Source organism: Eptatretus burgeri, chromosome 9 (genome assembly GCF_056783735.1).
Source record: "Eptatretus burgeri isolate ZD-2024b chromosome 9, Ebu_testis_v1, whole genome shotgun sequence".
Taxonomy (NCBI): Eukaryota; Metazoa; Chordata; class Myxini; order Myxiniformes; family Myxinidae; genus Eptatretus; species Eptatretus burgeri.
In genome coordinates, this window is record NC_140969.1 from 92026822 (window position 1) to 92047702 (window position 20881).

Consider the following 20881-nt stretch of genomic DNA (forward strand, 5'->3'; position numbering starts at 1 on the left):
ATCCCAAGCCAGCCACCCTAACCACAAAGCTTAATCATGAATCGCCATTGAACAGGAAATGACGTATGCAGATCCTGTAAGACTAGAGCTACAAGATCTAGTAGACGCACAACAGTTAATAATAAAAAGTAGCACCGTTCAGGACAAATGGATATTTCTCCAACAGGTGGTGTGATCTTACTGCCCTGATGCAACTAAACAATAACACACACACACAAAAAAAAACTATACAAGAAAAAGAGCAATCCGAGATTGTAAATCCTCATCAGGACTTGTTTTGTGCGGTACTTGTGTAGTTTTGTGTGGTGTATTTTGTGTGGCATTTGTGTACTGGTGCGTTACGTAATTAATAGGGACATAATAAGAACTGCCACTTTATAACTGATGGCAGTGATGATCGGGTACCAAGACGTCCTGCTTTGATTGCACACCTGACCCTGACCCTTGACATTTTCTGTATCATTATTCATTATTCAATTGAATTCAGAAAGGGATTAAAACAAATTCAATTCAAATCAAATGGAAGACCAAATAGGTACAGTCCTGCATTGGAGTCATCAGAAGGAACCAGAACAAGCAAAAACCAATGTTGAAGTCATCAGGAGGAACCTGGATAGGATTCACATTTCAGCTGCTACTCTTCTACCCTCAAACCCATCCAGGAACAGTCAAGTGAGCCTTATTCAAATAAATAAATGCATTAAAAAAAGAAGAAGAAGATATCAAAAAACAAAAATAACCGAGATCAAAATAAATAAATAATTATAGCTGCCAGACCATGTGTTCAATCAAGTTGAAATTTAAAACATGTATTATTCCCCAAGACTACGAGATCAAAACTGACGTTTCATATCGATTGATTGAGTGGTTCCAGAGAAAACATTATTTAATATTTTCTTTAATCCAATATGGCTGCCAAACCATGTGACCTATCAATTGTTCCTCAACAAACTTAGACACCCATGACTTGGGGAACATTTCTGTGAAGTTTCCACTCGAGCTGTCCAGCTGTTCTGGAGAAGATTTTTTATACGTTTTAGGGTAAATTCAATATGGCTGCTAAACCATGTGACGTACGATGTCATGTGTGTGAACCTTTTGTTCCTCATGGATAGGCGGTCATACATGTGAAGTTTTGCCTCAATCTGCTCAGCCACTTCAGAGAAGATTTTTGAAGGTTTTTAAAATTGATTTAATTATTTTTTAACAATATGGTTGCTGAATCATATGACCAATGACATTCAAATTTTTTTTTCTGTGGACCATTTTATCCCTAGATGACCCTCAAAAAATTTCATACTGATCAGATGTCACGTTCTACATATGCAACTATGACATCGTAACGAAGGCACCTATGACGTCATAAAAATCACTTATTCCCCATGAGTACTTGCTCTGTGCCAAGTTTGAATTTTTTTCTTTGGTGCAGTTTCAGAGATACAGAGGTCCAAAGTTTTTTCCTTTTGCCAACATGGCTGCCACACCACATGACCTATGATGTCATAATTATCAATAAAACATTCGACATGAGTAGTCACTCCAATGATGAAAATGTCGTCTCAATCCGCCAGGCGGTTGCGGAGAAAGACACTAAAGTTCTGTGCGGACAAACAGACAAACAAACAAACAAATGGACCCAAATGCCATACCCTCTCCTCCGGCGATGGTGACAACACAAATACTGAACAACAACAATAACCTAAAAAACACAACTAAACACAAAAAAGTAAAGAAGAAGATAAGAAAAAAAAACCCTTCCACCAATTTCATAGGGGGCACATCCGGATGGGGAGGACAAACCCCATGAGCTGTCCTGATACATCCTACAAAATTTGGTCCATAATCGGTCAGGTAGTTTGAGAGAAAATGACGTTGGGCCTCCCGGCATCCCACAAAAGAGAATACCACTGAAACTTCCACCTCATTCATCCTGTATTGTGATTTTGTCTATCCCATGTTCCTGAACGAGTCTGCGTGTGATAAGTTTTGGTTAAGGTTTAGACATAGAAACCGTTTGTCGAGTTAAGCATGTCAGGTTTCCATATAGTCCTTATTCATCTATTTCCTTGCTGTGTCTACACACTCATCATTTATTCAACTTGTTATTAATAAAGTGGATTTTGAGCCACAGAATCGGCCATTAGTGCAACCTAATTCCCTTGTAGAACCAAATGCGCACACTGAAACCGCTGTGTGACCAAATTTATTGACCGTAACCGTGCCGCACTGCAGAGTAACCGCACACACAGAACGTCTCCACTCGGTGTCTTGGGTATAATATCTGGTGGTTTCACGTTGCCTGTTAGAGAGCGAGTCATAAACAATATTGTCATGTCTGAGGCTTCGTTAACACTACATATCTCAGCACCCGAACCTTTAGTTCTGGAAAATGGCCAAACGGTCTTTTATTGCATTCAGTTATTAATAAAACTTACTCTTCCCCAAGGTCGGCCAAATGAGCCAAAATTGATGGCACATGCATGGGGGGGTAGATAGCTTGAACACGTTTTCTTACCTTTTAAAGGGTTTCTGTGTCATGAATATTAGGGGGGGGGGGGAGATGGACGAGAAGAGCTGTTCAGAACGAACCAAGCAAACCAAAAGACAAAGAGGGAAATGGGTACATGCAAACTTGTAGACAACTGGAAGGGAACTTGGTAGCGTGATTACCTCCACCCAGAGATCCGGATTTGGATCTTCACCGAAAATCTAATCAATTTGTCCTTGTCACACACCCAACCTGTCCACCAAGTTTTGTCTGAATCCGTCCACAACTTGAGATATCCTGCACAAAAACAAACAAACACACAGACAGACATGAAAACATAACCTCCGTCCACCTTTGGTGGGTGGAGGTAATGATAAGACATAAAGAGTGAAACCTAACCCACTCTAAGCACCAAAGAACACACTTTTACAAAGAAGATAAGAATGCAGGTGGGCACTTCCCTTTGTCTATGATGTGCAGGATGGAAGGCGATGATGAGTGGTGGAGATGCAGGACTCAATGCAGCCCGGTTTGGAAGCCAGGAGCGAGACGACGAGAGCCAGTGACAAAGTAAACCAGAGGTGAGACCAGGTAGACATGAGGAGCACCAGCAACGATCAGCCCCTCAACCAGCCCTCTTGACCCGCTCTGCCCTTTCCACATGAGTTCTCCTGTTCTGCCCTCCATCCTCTCTCCAGGCCTTTCTTTACACCCTTTTTTCATCTCTGCACTCTGTGCACGTGGAGTTCTCCAGTCTCTCCGAAGTCGCCTCTTCTTTGTCCTTACTGCACGCCAAGCACTCTGGTGTGCCCTTTCTTTCCTCTTGCAAGCCCTCTTCTTCCTCCCTCCTCTGTCTTCCTGAGCGGAGTCCTCCATCGGGTCATCCCGCTCACGAGGCAGCACCAATAAAAAAATAAATCCATTGCCACTTTGGCTCCACAGCACACTGTGCCACCATGGCTAGCAGACACTGGCCAGGGAGATTGTGGCAGCCTTTTCGCATACATGTGCCTCTATGATGGGAAGTCCTCACCTGGCCCCACCCACAAACAAGAGGTGTTTATGCATATCACATTACCCCAACTATCCTGTCTATAAATTATATGTGCTGCCTCCTCAGCATCACATGAACCAAGAGGATTTACTCTGACAAGTCCCTGTTACATGGCAATATAATCTTTAGGTAGTAGATTGTAGACAGCACCCGCCCAGGGTGGTACTACCGTTCTGACTTAGGAGAGTTAAAGTGGTGCCCGGAACCATCTTACACTCTCCGTGTCAGGATTGCTGGTCTAACTTTCTGTCTCACTCAAACTATAGCTACAAACTCAAGCTATAGCTTTAATCTCTTTCTTGCAAACAAACATCATATACTTTTCAGCATCCATTTTTCTTACTCACTCATTTTCACTCCTCACTTTATTCTCTCTTTTCTTACTTTTCTCTTCATGCAGTTCTTTTATTTAAGGCTTGGCCTCGATAAGGACTATTCAATCCGTGCCTGTAGCCTTCAACATTAAAAAAAATAAAAATAAATATATATCTACTCAAAACACACAGACCATGTTGTAATAAAAAGACCACAAAAGAGGTGGAAACTAAAACGGGGAAGACAGGTTCAGACTGTCACACAGTTTTAACAACCATCAAGTACGGAATGCAAGTTAAAAAAAAAGACAATTTCAGCTACAGCTGCATTATTTAACTTGAACAAAACAAGTGTTTATTGATTAATGGATATACCAGAACACAAGATACAAAATGCAATCCAGTGGGGAAACGGATTAATGTACAAGGTCGCCACGACTTCCAGGATGTTCATTTTAAAGTAATTTATTTTCCCTCAAGTTATTTAGAAAAGTAAAAGTAAAGGCAGTATAAATATTCAGTGGCTTGGTTAGCGTCATCGATGCAGCTTCTGGCTTACCGCATATTCATGTCATGTGGGCCATCCCATTGGGACAGAATACTCGATGGCACAGTGGGCGTATCATTTTGTTGGCACCAGCTCCAGCTACTGTGGAGTCATCGGCGGGAGGTAGCAGCAGGCAGGGGAAGGTGGGGGAGTTGTGGGCGGGGGGATGTTGATGAAACAGAAATGGCAGTGTTATACTGTGATGCAAGACATGGAAAAATGATGTTTCTATAAACACTGATGAATGGAAATTTCTCCATCAATCATATAAACTTTCTTTTCAAAATGCTTGATCCACAGAAAATTGACTGCAAAATGTTTTATTCATTTATTGATTTATTATCCGTACCTCAAAAACACATGACAAGCTGCAGAAATGTACATGCCAACCTGGGCAAGCAGGAAAAGCACATACTCAGGCACCTGTGCACCATTCGTCTTCATGAAAAGGAGTCTTCACTGATATTTATTGAAGATTGAAACCACTACTTTTTTATTATATGAAAATTAATCTAAGAGTGCAATAAATTATCTCAGACAGTGTCCTGCAAAGGTATTCACCCCGCTCCAAAGTTTTCACATTTTGAGGCCACCTGAGCTTATTTCCTGATGCTTTCAAATCAAACAAAATATAGTCTTCACAAACGACTACGAAGCGATAAAGCCAAAAAATTGAAAATAAAATATAAATAAATTGCGTTAGAGAAAATCAGATGATTCTCAGTTACATAAGTATTCAACCCCTTTGACCTAATTAACCCTGAATCACTTCAGCAGCAAAATATTTGTTTGAAAGGTTCAAAAATACATGTAATAGGTTTCACCTGTATGTAATCAGTGGTTCAACTTAAAAATTAAACTCCCCCCATTTATCGATGGAGTTTTAAGGTGAAACTCACTTGGTCAACCAACAATTCAAACATGAAGACCAAGGAGCTTTCTAAAGAAGTCAGACATAAAGTGGTGGAGAAGCACCACACAGGAGAGGGTTATAAGAAGATTATAAAGTCACTCATTATCCCTCTGAGTACAGTGAAATCCATCATTAAGAAGTGGAAGACATATCATACCACCCAGACTCGACCCAGATCAGGTCACCCATCCAAACTCAGCAGGTGGGTAAGCAGGAAACTGGGTTGGGATCTCACTGTAAATCAAACAATGACTTTGAAAGATCTGCAACGCTCTATGCCCGAGATGGGGGGCAGTGTTCATCAATCAACAATATCCCGTTCCCTTCACAAAGCTTCCCTCTATGGGCAGGTATCAAGAAAGAAGCCATTGCAGAAAAAGACACATCTAAAAGCTCGTATGAAGTTTGTAAAAAAAAGCATCTTCATGATAGTGCAAGCATGTGTAGTAAAGTTTTGTGGCAAACAAGACAAAAATTGAACTTTTTGGTCTAAATTCAAAGCATTACGTATGGCGTAAGCCTAACACTGCACGTCACGAGTCAACACCAACTCTGCTGTCAATCATGGTGGTGGCAGCATCATGTTATGGGCTGCTTTTTATCAGCAGGGACTGGCAAGCTTATCAAGAGAGAAGGGACAATGGACGATGCAAAGTACAGGAGATTCCCTTTTCTTTTCTTGATTTTTTTTATATACATGCTCAAGGCTTGTGGAAGAGCTATGACACAGAACATAATCAGGACCCAACGAAGGGAACAGCAGGAGAAAGGGGAAACAACAGCAGGGCAGAAAGAGAAAGTGGATGGAGATCGATAAAGGGATGCAGGTAACGACGAGGAGTAAGGGTTAATGCAAAAGACAGACAATATGGATACATAAGAAAAAATTTGGGAGGGGTGCGGGGTGGTTTAACGGGTGAACAAAAGATCAAGATTTTGGATGGCGGGTGACTTGAGATGGTGGTGAACAACTGTCTTGAACACCTAGATGGAAGAACGAGAATGAAGAGCGGAAGGAAGGTGGTTCTAAAAGTGGGGGGTGGGGGGGAAAGGAATAATTGAGTGGAGGTGAGCAGTGATCCTTGATTTAGGCAGTTTCACTCGGAGGGGGTTGCTGATGGACCATGTGCATCCTGCAGATACCTGGGGGTGACAAAGCAAGGAGAGGGCAGAGGGTGCAAGAGCAGAAATGAGGCGGAAGAAGACAGAGAGACCACCGACCTGTCAGCGATGGCGAAGTGATAAGTCCATAGACTCAGCTGCATAATCGAAAGGCCAACCATTGGTAAACCACATCAGTACCAAGCAGAGGGGGCAAAATGGAGTTAATCAATTAAATTTCTGTTAATTTTTTTCACATTCTGCTCATCTTGGTGAGTGGCAAGGAGCCAAGTCCCGTGTGGCAAAGAGCCAAATTAATAATATTGTTGCGGATCCGGGGTGGCGGGAATCTGACCCAGTCCCTGGTGCCACCCTCGCCACCACCGTCTCCGGGAGTCTATAACGCCGGCCGGCTCGGCACAGGCCTCGGGTCACGCGTCTTTAATGGCGATACCAACATAATCCTGTACCTTACCAGTTGGGGAGATAGAACCCCGAGTTACAGACTGGCTTTGTCAGTGACCGAGCGGAGTCTACCAGTCTGTAACCATTTTGGTCTTGTATGCCAATCGAACGGATCGTTCCTTGACGCGACACGCATTAATCCACAGCGGCAACTTCATCAGAATTAACCAGATTTATTGGGGACATCAGGGATCACAACACAAGCAATAACACGACAGTGGTTTTATTAACAATCAACCCGTTCTTAACTCGGGAACCACGGCGAAAAGGTTTCAAGGGGATTACTACGAAATATGCCTTATACAACACGTGCAAACAAACACGCATGCAGGACAAGACAGAGTACTTGGTGATGGCTCATGGACGAGAGGACCGTGTCCCAAAAGCACGAAGGTCGCTCGTAAAAACCAGCGGGTTTCCACGGGTTCGAACTCCCGCTCGAACGTGCCGCGCAGCAAGAAATGGCGGCGCAGCACTCCAGCTCCCGCCCAAGTCACCGCGTGCGCGGTTTTCCTCAGCGCGCTCCGGCTCGGCGCCACGTCGACGATGCGAGATCGCCGATCTCTCTCCAGGGTTCAGCACACGAATCCCGGCCTGGCCTGTTCTCCATACAAGGTCCCAGTCGAGGTCCGAGTTCCGCAGGCGAATCACAACGTGTCGAGCCGTGTGGTGAGCAAGGACCGTCAGACGCTCCGGCGTATCCTCTCCGGCCTTCCCGCCTCGAAGCCCGACTCCCGCTTCGTCACCTCAGTTCCTCCCTCGGTCGAATCACCGACGTGCAGGTCGGTTCAGCGTCTCTCCCGGCAGACCCAACACGGTGCCTCCTTCGTTCGCTCGCCTCGAAAACCCGGCACTGGTCCTCACACACAGCACTCCTTTCGTCCCCTTTTCTTTTCTCCTTCGAGTCGTGAGGTGAATCGATGAAGCAGGTTCCGCTTTCTCCGCCGGCCGATTCACCACTGCCTTTTTCTTTTCTCTCTCGCCTCGACGCGCGAGCTCCTTCGACACACGTCAGTCTCGGCGACTCTCTGACCAAAGGCTCCTCCCCTTTACGTCACTTCCTGTCCAGGCCACACCCCTCGCTCGAGGCCACTCCTCTCAGCCGACTGGGAGGGGCCTATTCCGGAATGAGGAAGGAATAATAGCGATCTCTCGTTTCACCACCACAGCGCGAACACAAAAACAGTCTGTTACACCGCCCGATACACACATATCGTCCCTTATACCACACAACCTATCTATACATGAATTTAATGGGGGAACTGAGCTCGTTCTATATTTAGTATTCCCGTAAGAGCCATTTCCGTAACAACATATTTACTATTCATGTTACATTTTACGAACTAGTACACGCACTCCCGACGGGAGCGGCAGGAAGGGTCATGTTAGTATATCCTCTCCGGGGTATACAGATTACAGTAGATCTAGGCTCAGGCCTCAGAACACCGCTTTCCTTCCTTTCAGTTTCGGGTGAAACAGTGGGAGTGACTGTTCAAAAAGGTAATCATACGTGTTCGACTGTTTGTGGCTGATCATTTTTACCCTCGCCGGAGGAGAGGGTCTGGTATTTGGGTTTGTCCGCACAGAACTTTCGTGTTTTTCTCCACAACCGCTTGTCGGATTGAGATGAAATTTTCATCATCGGTGTGACTGCTCATGCGGAATGCTTTCATGATGATTATGTCATCGGTCACGTGGTGTGGCAGCCATATTGGAAAAACTTTGGACCTCTGTATCTCTGAAATTGCAGCAAGAAAAAAAATTGAAACTTGGCACAGAGCAAGTACTCCTCATGGGCAATGAGTGTGATTTTTCTTGTGATCATGGACCATTTTTCTTGTGATCAGAGTGTGATCATGGACAACATAGGTGCCCTCATTATGACGTCATAATTGCATATGTAGAACACCACATCCGATCAGTATGAAAATTTTTGAGGGTCGTCGAGGGCTAAAATGTTCCACATTAAAAAAATAAATCACGACGTCAGTCACGTGATTCGGCAGCCATATTATTTTAAAAAAAAAACCTTCAAAAATCTTCTCTGAAGTGGCTGACAGATCGAGGCGAAACTTTACACGTATGACCGCCTATCTACGAGGAACAAAAGATTCACACGTATGATATCGGTCACATGGTTTGGCAGCCATATTGCATTTACCCTAAAACCTATAAAGTAAATAAACCATTCCAAGGAAGACCTGACAAGGGTCTGCAATCTCTGATTGCTCTTTTTCATGTTTATTTTTACTTCTCGTAGGGGTGGCCCACAAAACGCCAGGATAAGCCGTTTATACACGTTAACACTGCATTTGTCCAAGAAGGAAAAAACCCCTTGGGAAGAGGGGGTATTATTAGTATTCATATTGTTTTGTAATAACACTTATATTATGCTAATATCATCGTTGGGGTTGTTATGACTTCCGCCACCGAAGGTGAAGGGGGTTATTTTTTCACCCCAGTTTGTTTCTTTGTGTGCAGGATATCTCAAAAAGTTGTGGACGGATCCGGATGAAATTTTGTGGACAGGTTGGGTGTGTGACGAGGACGAACCGGTTAGATTTTGGTGAAGATCCGGATCTGGATACGAGAATTTTTAAAGTGATTCTTCACCAGAGATCGGGTCAAAAACGATATGTAGCACGATATCTCAAAAAAGTAGTGGACGGATTCGGATGAAACTTGATGAACATGGGTGTGTGTGTGGCAAGGCCGAATTGATCTGATTTTGGTGAACATCCGAATCCGGATCTGCATACAAGAATTATTTAATTTCAAAAGTGATTCTTCACTGTTGAGAGATATGGCCAAAAACGATATAATACTGTATAGCATATTTTATAAATGTATTGGGCCCGATATGTTCTCATGGATCAGGCACGGTGTGGTGGAGGTATGCGCTCTATCGCGTGCTCTTCTAGTTACTTTTGTTTCAAGGAACGGCTTTGAAAAGTGCCACGATTTGCTATCTTAACATGGATATAAACTAAACTTAACATGGATTTCAACCAAGGCGAAAACCCCCTTGCTTGTCCTGCGTTCCTATGTGAATGAATAAGATTAGATAGAGCCGTGTCTGTCCCGTGTTCCCAATGAAGTCTCTGCACGCTCCATGTGTGCGGGAGAGGTTGAATGGCCTGTTGGTGGACCGTACACTTCGGTGTGTAGCGAGCTGCCAGCACAGTCGACAGAAGCCGCACAGCCCATTCATGCCGGCACAGATGGGGGCGAGACTGAGTGCACGAGTGAGGGTGTAAGCGTGGAATGTGAGCACGAGTGCATGGGCGTGTGTAGTAGCATGAGCGTACAGAAGTGAGGAGAAATGCCAACAGAGGAGCCACCACCGGAGACAGACTCATTAGTATTAGAACCAGGACGACTTCCCACTGCGATAGTGAACACGGCTCCAGCTCGGGTGCAAGCGGGGGTGCCGCATGGTGGAACACACATGCAAGCAGCCCCTCGAATATAGTTGGAAGAGGATGGTCGTGCTCCCTTCGGGTCTTGTGGAAGACCCAGAGAGCTCAAAAAAATGCTGCAGGATGTGTGCACTCCTTGCCCCCCCCCACCCACTCCCCACAAGCCCTGGAAAAAGGAGGGTGCCACGAGACAAATTGGGAGGAGAGATACAATCAATCCCCCTCGTGCCCTTTACAGAGGGGGGGGGGAAGGGTGACGCAAAGCAAGTTTTTGCGGTGGCACCCACGAGCATTGGCGCAAGGGTGGGGGACACCGAGAGTACTTCCTCCAGAGGTCGGGGCCCGGTAGAGAGACCTGCAAGACACGAGCGCTGAGAGTGGAGGCCGAGGCCGAAAGGTCTCCTTGGGGATCCCACGGTTGCCCAGAAGGCATGGTAAGGCAGGCAGAGACAGAAAGAGAGCAGGTTGATGGAGACAATTAGAGATAGAAGGATTTAGCAGACCGTTTCAAATTTATGTTTTAAATTATAAATGGAAAATAAATTGGATTTATTGAGCAAAAATCTCAAATTATGTTTGGTGGACTTGGGTTGCAATTTGAGGACTTGGGGTAGGATGCCTTCCTCCTCCTTCCTTCTCTCATCCCAACAGCATTAGGAATGAGCGAAGGAATGTGTGTTGTTTTGACGTGGTGAAAGTGATGAGGTGTGTGGTCTGAAATTTCTTAGTGATTATTAATTATTGAATGACATGTTATGAAGTGGGTGTGTACGTGTTAATGAAGAGGAATCAGACGCTCCTGTGGAAGGGAATTCCCATTTCAGAGATAAGTAGATAAAGAGGATTCAGCTGTTTTGGAACAAGGATGCTGTTCTCTGGTGCTGAGAGAAGCAAAGTGATTATATCGAGTACAAATAGTTAATTGAAGGAATGGGTGGGGTGTGGCTCATGCTGTGTAGGAATTCGAGGAAGGGCACCTCAGGTGTTCGGAGCACAATGGCCATGTAAGCCCAGAGGGGTGGTTAAAGTTTGTTGTGGTCAGCCTGAGCACCTGAGAGAGAGGATGTGAAGCACTACGTGCCAAAGAGGGAACTTGTTGGGGTAGTGTGACCACCTCCCAGAATTTGGTTGAAGCAAGGCAGCTCAGAAGGTGCTCCCAGCAGCCTAGGGGTGCTGCATTTGAGAGCAGGCAGAGGCCTGCAGAGGGAGCCACACGCCGAGTCACAAGACTGTGCAGGAGCACAGAGTTAAAATTTTAGTGCCAGGCCAAAATTTCATGGAGCACTAGCACGAGGAGCGGCAGATAAATTGGTTGCATGGAATCCCATTAGTTGGGGTTTGAGGATAAAAAGGAAAATGTTTCGTTTTTGAAAAATGTTAGGTCCGTTTAGAAATGCTCCCCCCTCGCACCATTTTGATGTGCAACTAAATTGAGAGTTAAAGCGTTCCCCGAGCCACCAACAAGTTTAAATTAAAGCCTCCATGTTAAGGCCGGGTTGCGGAGTGTGAACTCTGGTTTGATTCCGCCTGACTAGGTGTGCTGTTTGTGACAAAATATATAATGTATTGTTATATATTGTTATACATGGGGGGGGGGGTCGTCCAAGTGACCTGGTACGAATCCCTGTGAACCAAGTCAAAGCGGCCGTGGTGCCCGACTGATTCAGTGGTCTCGAGCCGGATCACGTGTCTATTACCACAATACCATGCTAGTGGGACCACCGAACCAGAAGAGACGCCGTGCTAACTGGTGTCATGCGTGTGATTCCAAGTAACGACCGAACGTAGCCAGTGAGCGCATGCAACAGTCCTCTGGTGGGTGCTTGTCACCCGTGCATGAGTAGTCCGTCAGCGGATGTGCCAAATTACAACAGCAATCAAGACCACCCAAATTCACCCCAAAACCAAGTAGTTTAATTTCGAAAGTCACATGGACACGATAATCCAAAGAAGAAAAAGCGACGATCAAATGTGATACTAACCCCTTACCCTATACCAAAGTAGAAATATCCTGGCTGGTGGGACACAGCAGGAACCGAGGGGAGCCAGTTACGTCCTTTGGTTGTGCACTCGTCATGGGACCTGTGAATTCTCCCTAGAATTCCCACGGAACCCCTTGCTAATGCTCTCTGTGTCCCCAACTTTGCATCGATACTCATGGGGGACACCATGCAAATTTACCTTTCTTTCTCTTCCCTTTCTGTAGGGTTCACGGGGAATCAGTCTTACCCTTAAATTTCACCCTTCCCGAGCTACCCCAAATGCCGAATCCTAAGGTGGGGGCTTTCTCACCTACCCTGCTAGTGCCCTCACTAATACGTGGCATGCAAGTCCCTCTCCAGTGGTACCCGTGGGGATGGAGAGGAAGAAACAGTAAAGCATCTAACCTATGTCAGCCAATTCACAACAAGAATGACCACACTGTGGTCACAACCTGTGACACAAAATAGATATACGGTATTTTTGCTTCCTCCATGCGCTGAACTCCCTCATGCTTTCTGTTGAATGGCTCATCTTACATTCTCTAATCTGTCTCGTTCACATTGTGCCGTGTCTGTCCCGTATTCCAATGTGAAAAAAAAGAGAAAAAGACAAAATGTCATAGCCCCCGTGGTTTTAGTAATTTTGCTGTACGAAGTTAAAGGGCGAGCCCATATTTACAAGATTTATGCGTATGTGCAACTGACTTGAGTGGTCATGTGACAAACAAGAACATTTGTGACATTTGCTAAGTTTGAACAAAATTGGACCATACATGTCCGAGAAATGGTTGGGGCCACTTAAGTAACAAAATGGCCGCCAGTCTGCCATCTTGGATCTTATCTCGAAAAACAATGACGTGCATATATAAGCCATCATTCATTATCTGTGTGCCAAGTTTTAACAAGATTGGTAAATGCATGTCTGAGAAATGTTTGAGAACGTATTCAATACCGGGAGTGGGGAGGGTTTACAACTAAAATGGCCACCAGTCTACAAGTCGGCCATCTTTGATCAGATTTCAAAATAAAGTGAGGTGCATGCGTTTGCCATCATGTACTGTGGTTATGCCAAGTTTGAACAAAATCGGACCAATCATGTATGAGAAATGGTTGGGGACACATTAAAGTAACAAAATGGCCACCAGTCGGCCATCTTGGATCTGATTTCAAAAACAAATGACGTGCATATGTAAAGCATCATTCGTAATCCATGTGCCAGGTTTGAACAAGATCGGTAAATGCATGTCTGAGAAATGGTTGAGGACGTGTTTAACATCGGGTTTTTCCAACTAAAATGGCCACCATTGCTGGCCATTCCAATGGTAACGGGTCCATTGGGAAACACGCATTCAATGCACTCTTGAAAGATTTACTCGACACCGCTCATCGATGTCACCCTCTGCCACGGTTATATTAGAACGAGCCGGTTCTTCACACGGTCACGGATGTTTAACTCCAACACGGGGCCGTTCAAAAATTAGTAACACAATAATTTTCGGGAGGCGTGTGTGGTCTTGAGTAAACATGACGAAGAATTCGATTTTTTCTGGCTCCCTCATCATGATTAACACTCGACCCAAGCAAAACCAATGGAAATCTGACCAAATAAACCAGGACAGTATATAATCAGGAGAGGCATACAGGCCGAATGTGTTAGCCCCACCAGAAAAACAAAATGGCGGCCATATCATTTCATGTGGGTGCCGTGGTCGGTGGAATGAAGCAACCGGTGTGAGTATGGTCAACAAATGGATGCAAATTTCATAAATCGACCGACAAAAAAAATAAATAAATAAACAGCAATACGGAGCTCCAGTCGACCTGAGACAAAATAAAATAAACTCAAACCTTAATTTTAAAATCCTCGAAATAAAACCTCTGAAAATAGATCCCGTCAGCCTGCCTACTTGCGGTCTCCACCGATACTTAAACCCTGAGCCACGTGGAGACCTATGGACTCAACAGCCGTGGTCAAAACGGACAACGCTCACGCCGCGAAAACCCGCACGGAGTCCATGCGGGACCCGTGCCCATTTTTGACCATGTTCCCTGCACAAGTCGTGCTCACCGTACGTTCCGCATGGGAACGGTCCTCTGTGCACGCTCGTGTGTCCAGTGTTCTCGCTCCATGGGGCCATGACGCCACCATCGCTCCATGGGGCCATTCCGCCATCATCGCTCCATGGGGCCATTCCGCCATCATCGCTCCATGGGGCCATTCCGCCATCATCGCTCCATGGGGCCATTCCGCCATCATCGCTCCATGGGGCCATTCCGCCATCATCGCTCCATGGGGCCATTCCACCACCACGCAACCTCTCACTGCACTCTCCATGTGACACCGCCCCTTCCGCAAATTCTCGCAGGATACAGCGTGCACATTTGCCTGCTGATCCCTCCTCCCTTTCCGTCGGGCTCCAGGAGGATCCGTCCCCTCCACCAATTTACCTTCTGGCCACCTCCTTTTATTAAAGACGACAGGAGGCTACGAAATGCGCCCAAGCGGCTGCGTCTCTTTCCATACCTCCAGGGGGTTTCACATAGAACCCGGAGGGAGAAAACAATCCCAACTAGAAGGGCACTCAGTGGAGCGCACACCTCCACCACGTAATGAGAACATATCGGGCCCATTACATTTTTCAAATATCATGCTATGTATCGTTTTTGGCCCGATCTCTCAATGGTGAACAATCACTTTTAAATTAAATAATTATTGTATCCAGATCCAGATCTTCACTAAAATCTAACCAATTCGTTCATGTCACACACCCAACCTGTCCACCAAATGTCTTCCGAATCCATCCACACCTTTTTGAGATAGCCTGCTCACTCTACTGCACTTCACCATCTACTGCACCCCCTACAGACAGACAGACAGACAGACATGAAAACAACCTCCACCCACCATCGCAGCAGAGGTAATTAAACTGCAAGGGTCTGCACACATGCATGCTCACACATGCGGCACCCCTTGTTCACCCTGAGATGCAGTCGTGCTCACGACACCTTGGTGGGGGAGCCATTCAAATCCGAACACTAAGCACTCGGTCTCTACTGATGTCTCCCCCATACACGCTCCTCTTTTCTCCTCCTCATCCAGACTATGCATTCCACACTTAACACGTTTACTCTCACACATGCACTCACTCTCACCTGCACTCACTCTCGCTCACCTGCGCATGCACACACTTGCCCTCTCCCACACCCATGCCTGCCTGCGTGGATCGGATCGCGTGGTTTCCCATGGCACGGCTGCTCACTGCATGCTGAAACATACTTTCCACTACAGTGACCCACACCTCAGTCTCGGGTGAGGGTCCGGACAGGCCGTGTGGAACATGCACACACACACACTCCTCCCTGTGGGGAGAATCTGCACTTGCTCGACTCGTTATTTCTGTCTTCCACTCTAACATCTGCACTTCACTACTTCCCACAATGGCCCTGTGCTTGTTTTCTTTAACCCCCCCCCACACTCATCTTCAATCTCCCCCCCCCCCATATTTTTTAACTTCTGTCTCCCCTCTCTTTTACCCCTGGCCTGATCGACTCCGTCAATCCCCACTCCCTCACTCACGTTCAACAAGTCTGGTACCTTTTTCTCCCACATGACCCTTTTGGCTTTTGATGCCGCCAACCACCAGTCCTGGTGAGTATTCTGCTTGGTCACAATAGGAAGTTTTTCCCATTCCAAACCCTCATCCAATTCGGCCAGTATTTCTTATTTGGCCTTGCAAATGGCTTTCAATCTAGCCTCAATTTCCGGAGAGTAGGCCCATCGTTCGGCCTCCTTCCTCTGCCTTTCGGCCACCCCCCCCCCCGATTGACCACTCTTCTTTCCTCTGGGCTTACCCATCGGCCTTCCTCTTCGCATCACTTTCATCATAAAAACCCTGCATCATGGCCATCATCTGTTCAAGCATGGCCATCACCTTTTTTCCCCCTTGTCTAGCGTCAAACCATACCTGCTGCTGCTTCCCGCTGCTTCCCACTACTTGTGCTTTGGGATGCACCCGGCTAGCTGGTGGCATGGGTTTACCAGCTGGGGGAGGTGACAATTGCATCCCCCGAGTTCTGCTCGTCTTGAACTGACATCATGGTGGTTTTAAAATTGTTGCGCTTAGGGCACGCTCCACAATTTGGCTTCGTGGCACAATCAGTACCTCGGGTCCAATCATGCACTCCGGACACCAGTGTTGCCGTCCCCAGATCGTTCCAGTTTCCTGGTTTGAATCCGAGTCATGTCAAAACGACCATGACGGTCACCCGTTTCAAAGATCCACTGCCGGATCCTCGCATCTAAAGCCACATTACCGTTCAGGTGGGGGACCTTAAATTGAGCGATCGTCATGCTGATCGGTGTCCACATGATCGATCCTGTCAAGTCGACAAAACCTTGCCAATATGACACGAGCTTCTGGCAGCACGGAGACCCCGGGAAGCTGGATGTTGGTGCTGTTAACGTGCTGGGCATGTCCCCGTGCCACGCGGTCCGAGTGGCCTGGGCCGTGCAGCACGCCCGTTTGGTGGCGAATTGCATCGATGCATGGGGTGATTTTTCCCATGTGCGTGAGATGTTGTTGGTCAAGGTGGTGAGTTTCTGGTGAGCGAAGGTTGAGCAAGGTGAGATGCCGTTGTAAATCGGCACGCAGATTCGATGAAAGGGCGCGCCATGCGCGTCCTGTACAGTGTTTGTGGTGAGTCTCTCATAGGGTGGCTGCCTGGGTGCGGTGCCTGCTTCGATTTGTATTGTGGATAAAAGGAAAGGGCTGGATGGAAATCAGGATTGAAAATAAGATAGAGATATAATTATTAGATCTAGCTATTAGACCCACGCAATGCACTTCGTCCCGTTAACTCATTAGACATGAGGGGAAGGTCTGACTGCACGAAGACGAACAAAATGACTGCCTGGGGATCACTGTATGTTGGGTGCCATTGCCTTAGAGGCATGCAGTTTTGCAGAACCGCAACAATATTTGTAAAATAACATGGTCGGGAATGTACATGAAGCAAAGAATAATCAAATGGATCCAATTCGTAAAACTATCCCCAATTTATCCATTCCCAAAATATGCACCCACGAACAGATCAAGTGATGAACGGCAGATACTTCATTAAAGGACCTCTTAAGGCCTCAAACATGATAGAAGATAGGGGAAAGGCACAGGACAGCAGGGTTCTTGGGTCAAACCCGATGGTAATTGTCTTTTTGAAGGCAGCAAGGGGGGACATGTCCCAGTGGAGAGACATGGCGTCGGCAGGGCAGGGGTGGCTTCTCCCTCCTTGAGCTCGTTTGAGGGTGCAGCTTCCAGCTCAGCACTTTCAGGGTGCTGGTACCTCACACGCCTTTATAGCCAGGCCAGCCGACGCCATTGATGACGATTTATGCCCTTGCCTCCTGCCCTGCCGACCAGAAGGTGGGGAAAACTCTTTTCCAAATTGAGTCACGGTTCCCTGCTGCAAGGTGGCACCATATCCATTACGAGGTGACGAAAATGTCATGAAAACGACAACTTTGGTCGCCTAAATTTGAGAAATGGCCGAGCCTGGTGCAAAAGGGAAAATTTAGGACAGAAAAGGAGAATAAGGACATTAACTAAGGGCTCGTAGGGATGAGGAACTTTAGACACACACAATGGGCTGGATTTGACATTTCTCTCTTATACTATTTAGCGAAGCATATCGAAAATGACATTTAATCACTTTACACTTATTCTAAACTCCCAACATGGAAATAACTACGTTATATTAAGCATTTATTACTGCCTTTAAATAATTTCCACAATAACATGATATATCCATGACAGGATATAACCGATAATGATTCATAGGAGCTCCAAAGAGCTGTACCTCTCTCACAGAGCCTTACCACAGAAATAAATTGGGGGATTCGCCGAATGGCCCTTAAGAGGTGGGGGCAGGCCCTTATGAGACTATGTGTCTTCTTCCAGGTAGATGACCAATTTCTTATTTCCTCCAGATCAGGAGGGAGAGGGGGAAGAGAGAGAAGAAGAGAGAGAAGAGAAAAGAGAGAGAGAGAAGAGAGAGAAAAGAAGGGTCGAGAAAGATGCTACCACAACCAGAGGGGTGTAGAACTATCTTGCATTAGATAGAGTCATATGCATAGTCATATCTATTGATTATACCTTTAACTGACAGTTTAGACATCAGCAAAGGGTGAACAAATCGTTTTATTTTCATCTCATTGAATTACATTTAACATTTGTGAGATAATGAAAGTTTTAAATAGAACCCAATGTACCGTAACCGATTGGGCAGGGATTTATATTTCATGCTATGTGCTGAACAGTAGAAGTGATAGCTCCAACTTAAAAGCACGTGAAGACATACTGTATATACATCTCATCAATTACAGTTTTTGCCATTTTGAATGCAGCCTCTGGAAAATATATTTTTTAATTTGCAAGAGTCTAATGTTTACCCTTCATTTACCGAGTTTGATCAGTGAAGTCCACAAACTCAACCTACCTTTCATAAGGGTTGGTGTTTGCAGCCCAGATATCATAAGATGGGTCTCGAGGCTGGGTACACAAACAGGTTAATGGAAACCAAACAACATATGCTTTTGAGCACAAAGTGTGTTCATTAATCAAAGTTACACGAACAAACAGCATTACAGATGTTTCCTTGATAAGTTTGCCCTCTTTTTCTTACTTTGCCAATGCAAGGAGAATTTCCAAGCAAAGGTAACATACTTAGAACAATGTATTTGCCAAAAGCATGTGAACCTTAAAAGGAATGAAACAAACAAAAAAATATATAAATTCTGCATCGAGTTCTGAGCGAAGGGGGTTGGGGGGAGGGGGTGAGGGCTTTATCATTTCCAGATTCATGCCCAAGATCATACATAATAATATACCAATGACAATGGGCCACTAACACGAACTATCAACCAAACGTCAAGTAACCTCACTGGACGGTTTATTGACCCTCCCACTAAACATGCAACAATGATGCACATGAAAAACTCCGTTTATTAAGTTTGTGATAAAAAAAAGAGGAAAAATGTTAAGTTTGTAGTAACAAAGGAAACTGCCTATCACAAACGACAGATAACAACAATTTATATTTCTAATGACCTCTCAGGTAGAGTAAATGACAGCTGTGGTGTCTCTGTGATAGGCAGGGGAAAGCAAGATTTGTTGATGCCACAAATGAAAAATAGATTCAAAACTTCATAACCACAGTGGATTCCTTATCCCAACACGTACCACTTGCTTCTTTTGACACTCTCCATGGTTAGACAACCCCGGAGGTGATCGCCTTGGTGGCTTTTCGTTTTGAGCTGGATGGGCTCCCCAGTTGGAATCACTGAGATCCTTCAAAGCAGGCAAAAGCAATTAGTTGTGCACAAAATATTTTGCCACTTAGAGTTCAACAACCGTCCAAAATTTTCTTTTTCATCCACAGCACAGTAAAAACGAGAATGGCACTCGGTAGAGCGCATACCTCCGCCACACGATGCCCGATCCACAAGAACGTATCGAGCCCAATAAATTAGTCAAATATCATGCGACATATCGTTTTTGGTGCCATCTCTCTTTTGTGAAGAATCACTTTTAAAATGAAATAATTTTCGTATCCAACAATGCCATTTCAGATACTCTTATCACTTTTTGGTGCCATCTCTCTATAGTGTAGAATCACTTTAAAAATTAAATAATTCTCGTATCCAGATATGGATTCAGATCTTCACAAAAATCAAAACAATTCGTCCTTGTCACACACCCAACCTGTCGACCAAGTTTCATCGGAATCCGTTCACAACTTTTTGAGATACCGTACTATATATCGCTTAAGCCCCATCTTCCAATGGTGAAGATTTATGTAAAAAAAAATTTTTTATCACATCCGGATTCGGATCTTCACTGAAATTGAATCGATTCTTGTCACACGCAACATTTCCACCAAGGTTCATCTGAATCCGTCCACAACTTTTTGAGATATCGTGCGATATATCGTTTTTGGCCCTATCTCTCAATGGTGAATAATCACTTTAAAATTGCAGTAGCCAGATCCGGATCTTCACCAAAACTTAATCGGGTTGTCCTTGTCACACACACAACCTGCTCAACAAAATTTCATGCGAATCTGTCCACAACTTTTTGAGATATCCTGCACACGAACAGAACAAACAAACAAGGACAGGGGTGAAAACATAACCTCCTTCCACCTTCAGTGGTGGAGGTAATAAAGAAACCTAAAGCATGCAGTGCATTCCAGCTCTTGCACCATTACACACTCATAATATGAAAATTAATATTTTAAAACATTCTTGGAGCTCAAATACTTCTTCCAACAATGCCATTTCAGATACAAGTTGCAGCATCAGTCCTTTTCAGCATCAAGCCCTCTCGACAAAATCTTCAGGGCAATAGTACAAATATTAAAACGACGGTCTCAAGGTAACAAGTAACACACCTGAGGTGTCCAAGGGGAGTCGCAGACCCTTTTCACGTAATTTGCATCCCAAGTACCACTGTCTGTCGGCCATTCTTCCTGAACCAAAAAAAGAGGAATGAGAATAAGAAGTTTCATTCTCATTCAAAAAAATAATATAATTTTGTCATATAG

General features: G+C 45.2%; 1 protein-coding gene across 2 annotated transcripts in view; it reads right to left on the reverse strand.

The window, feature by feature from the left end:
- The window catches only part of CTIF (cap binding complex dependent translation initiation factor), a 76544-nt gene that overhangs the window by 35971 nt on the left and 19692 nt on the right, over positions 1 to 20881 (reverse strand). Inside the window, exons 3-6 of one of the 2 annotated variants that reach the window (XM_085896102.1) lie at positions 20729 to 20806; positions 19519 to 19626; positions 18776 to 18828; positions 4416 to 4505 (exon numbers count right to left, since the gene is read on the reverse strand). In XM_085896102.1, coding sequence (XP_085752228.1) covers positions 4416 to 4505; positions 18776 to 18828; positions 19519 to 19626; positions 20729 to 20806 — 329 coding nt within the window. Of the gene's footprint in view, positions 1 to 2670; positions 3503 to 4415; positions 4506 to 18775; positions 18829 to 19518; positions 19627 to 20728; positions 20807 to 20881 lie in introns of those variants that run through there. The other variant, XM_085896103.1, reaches the window with a different exon arrangement.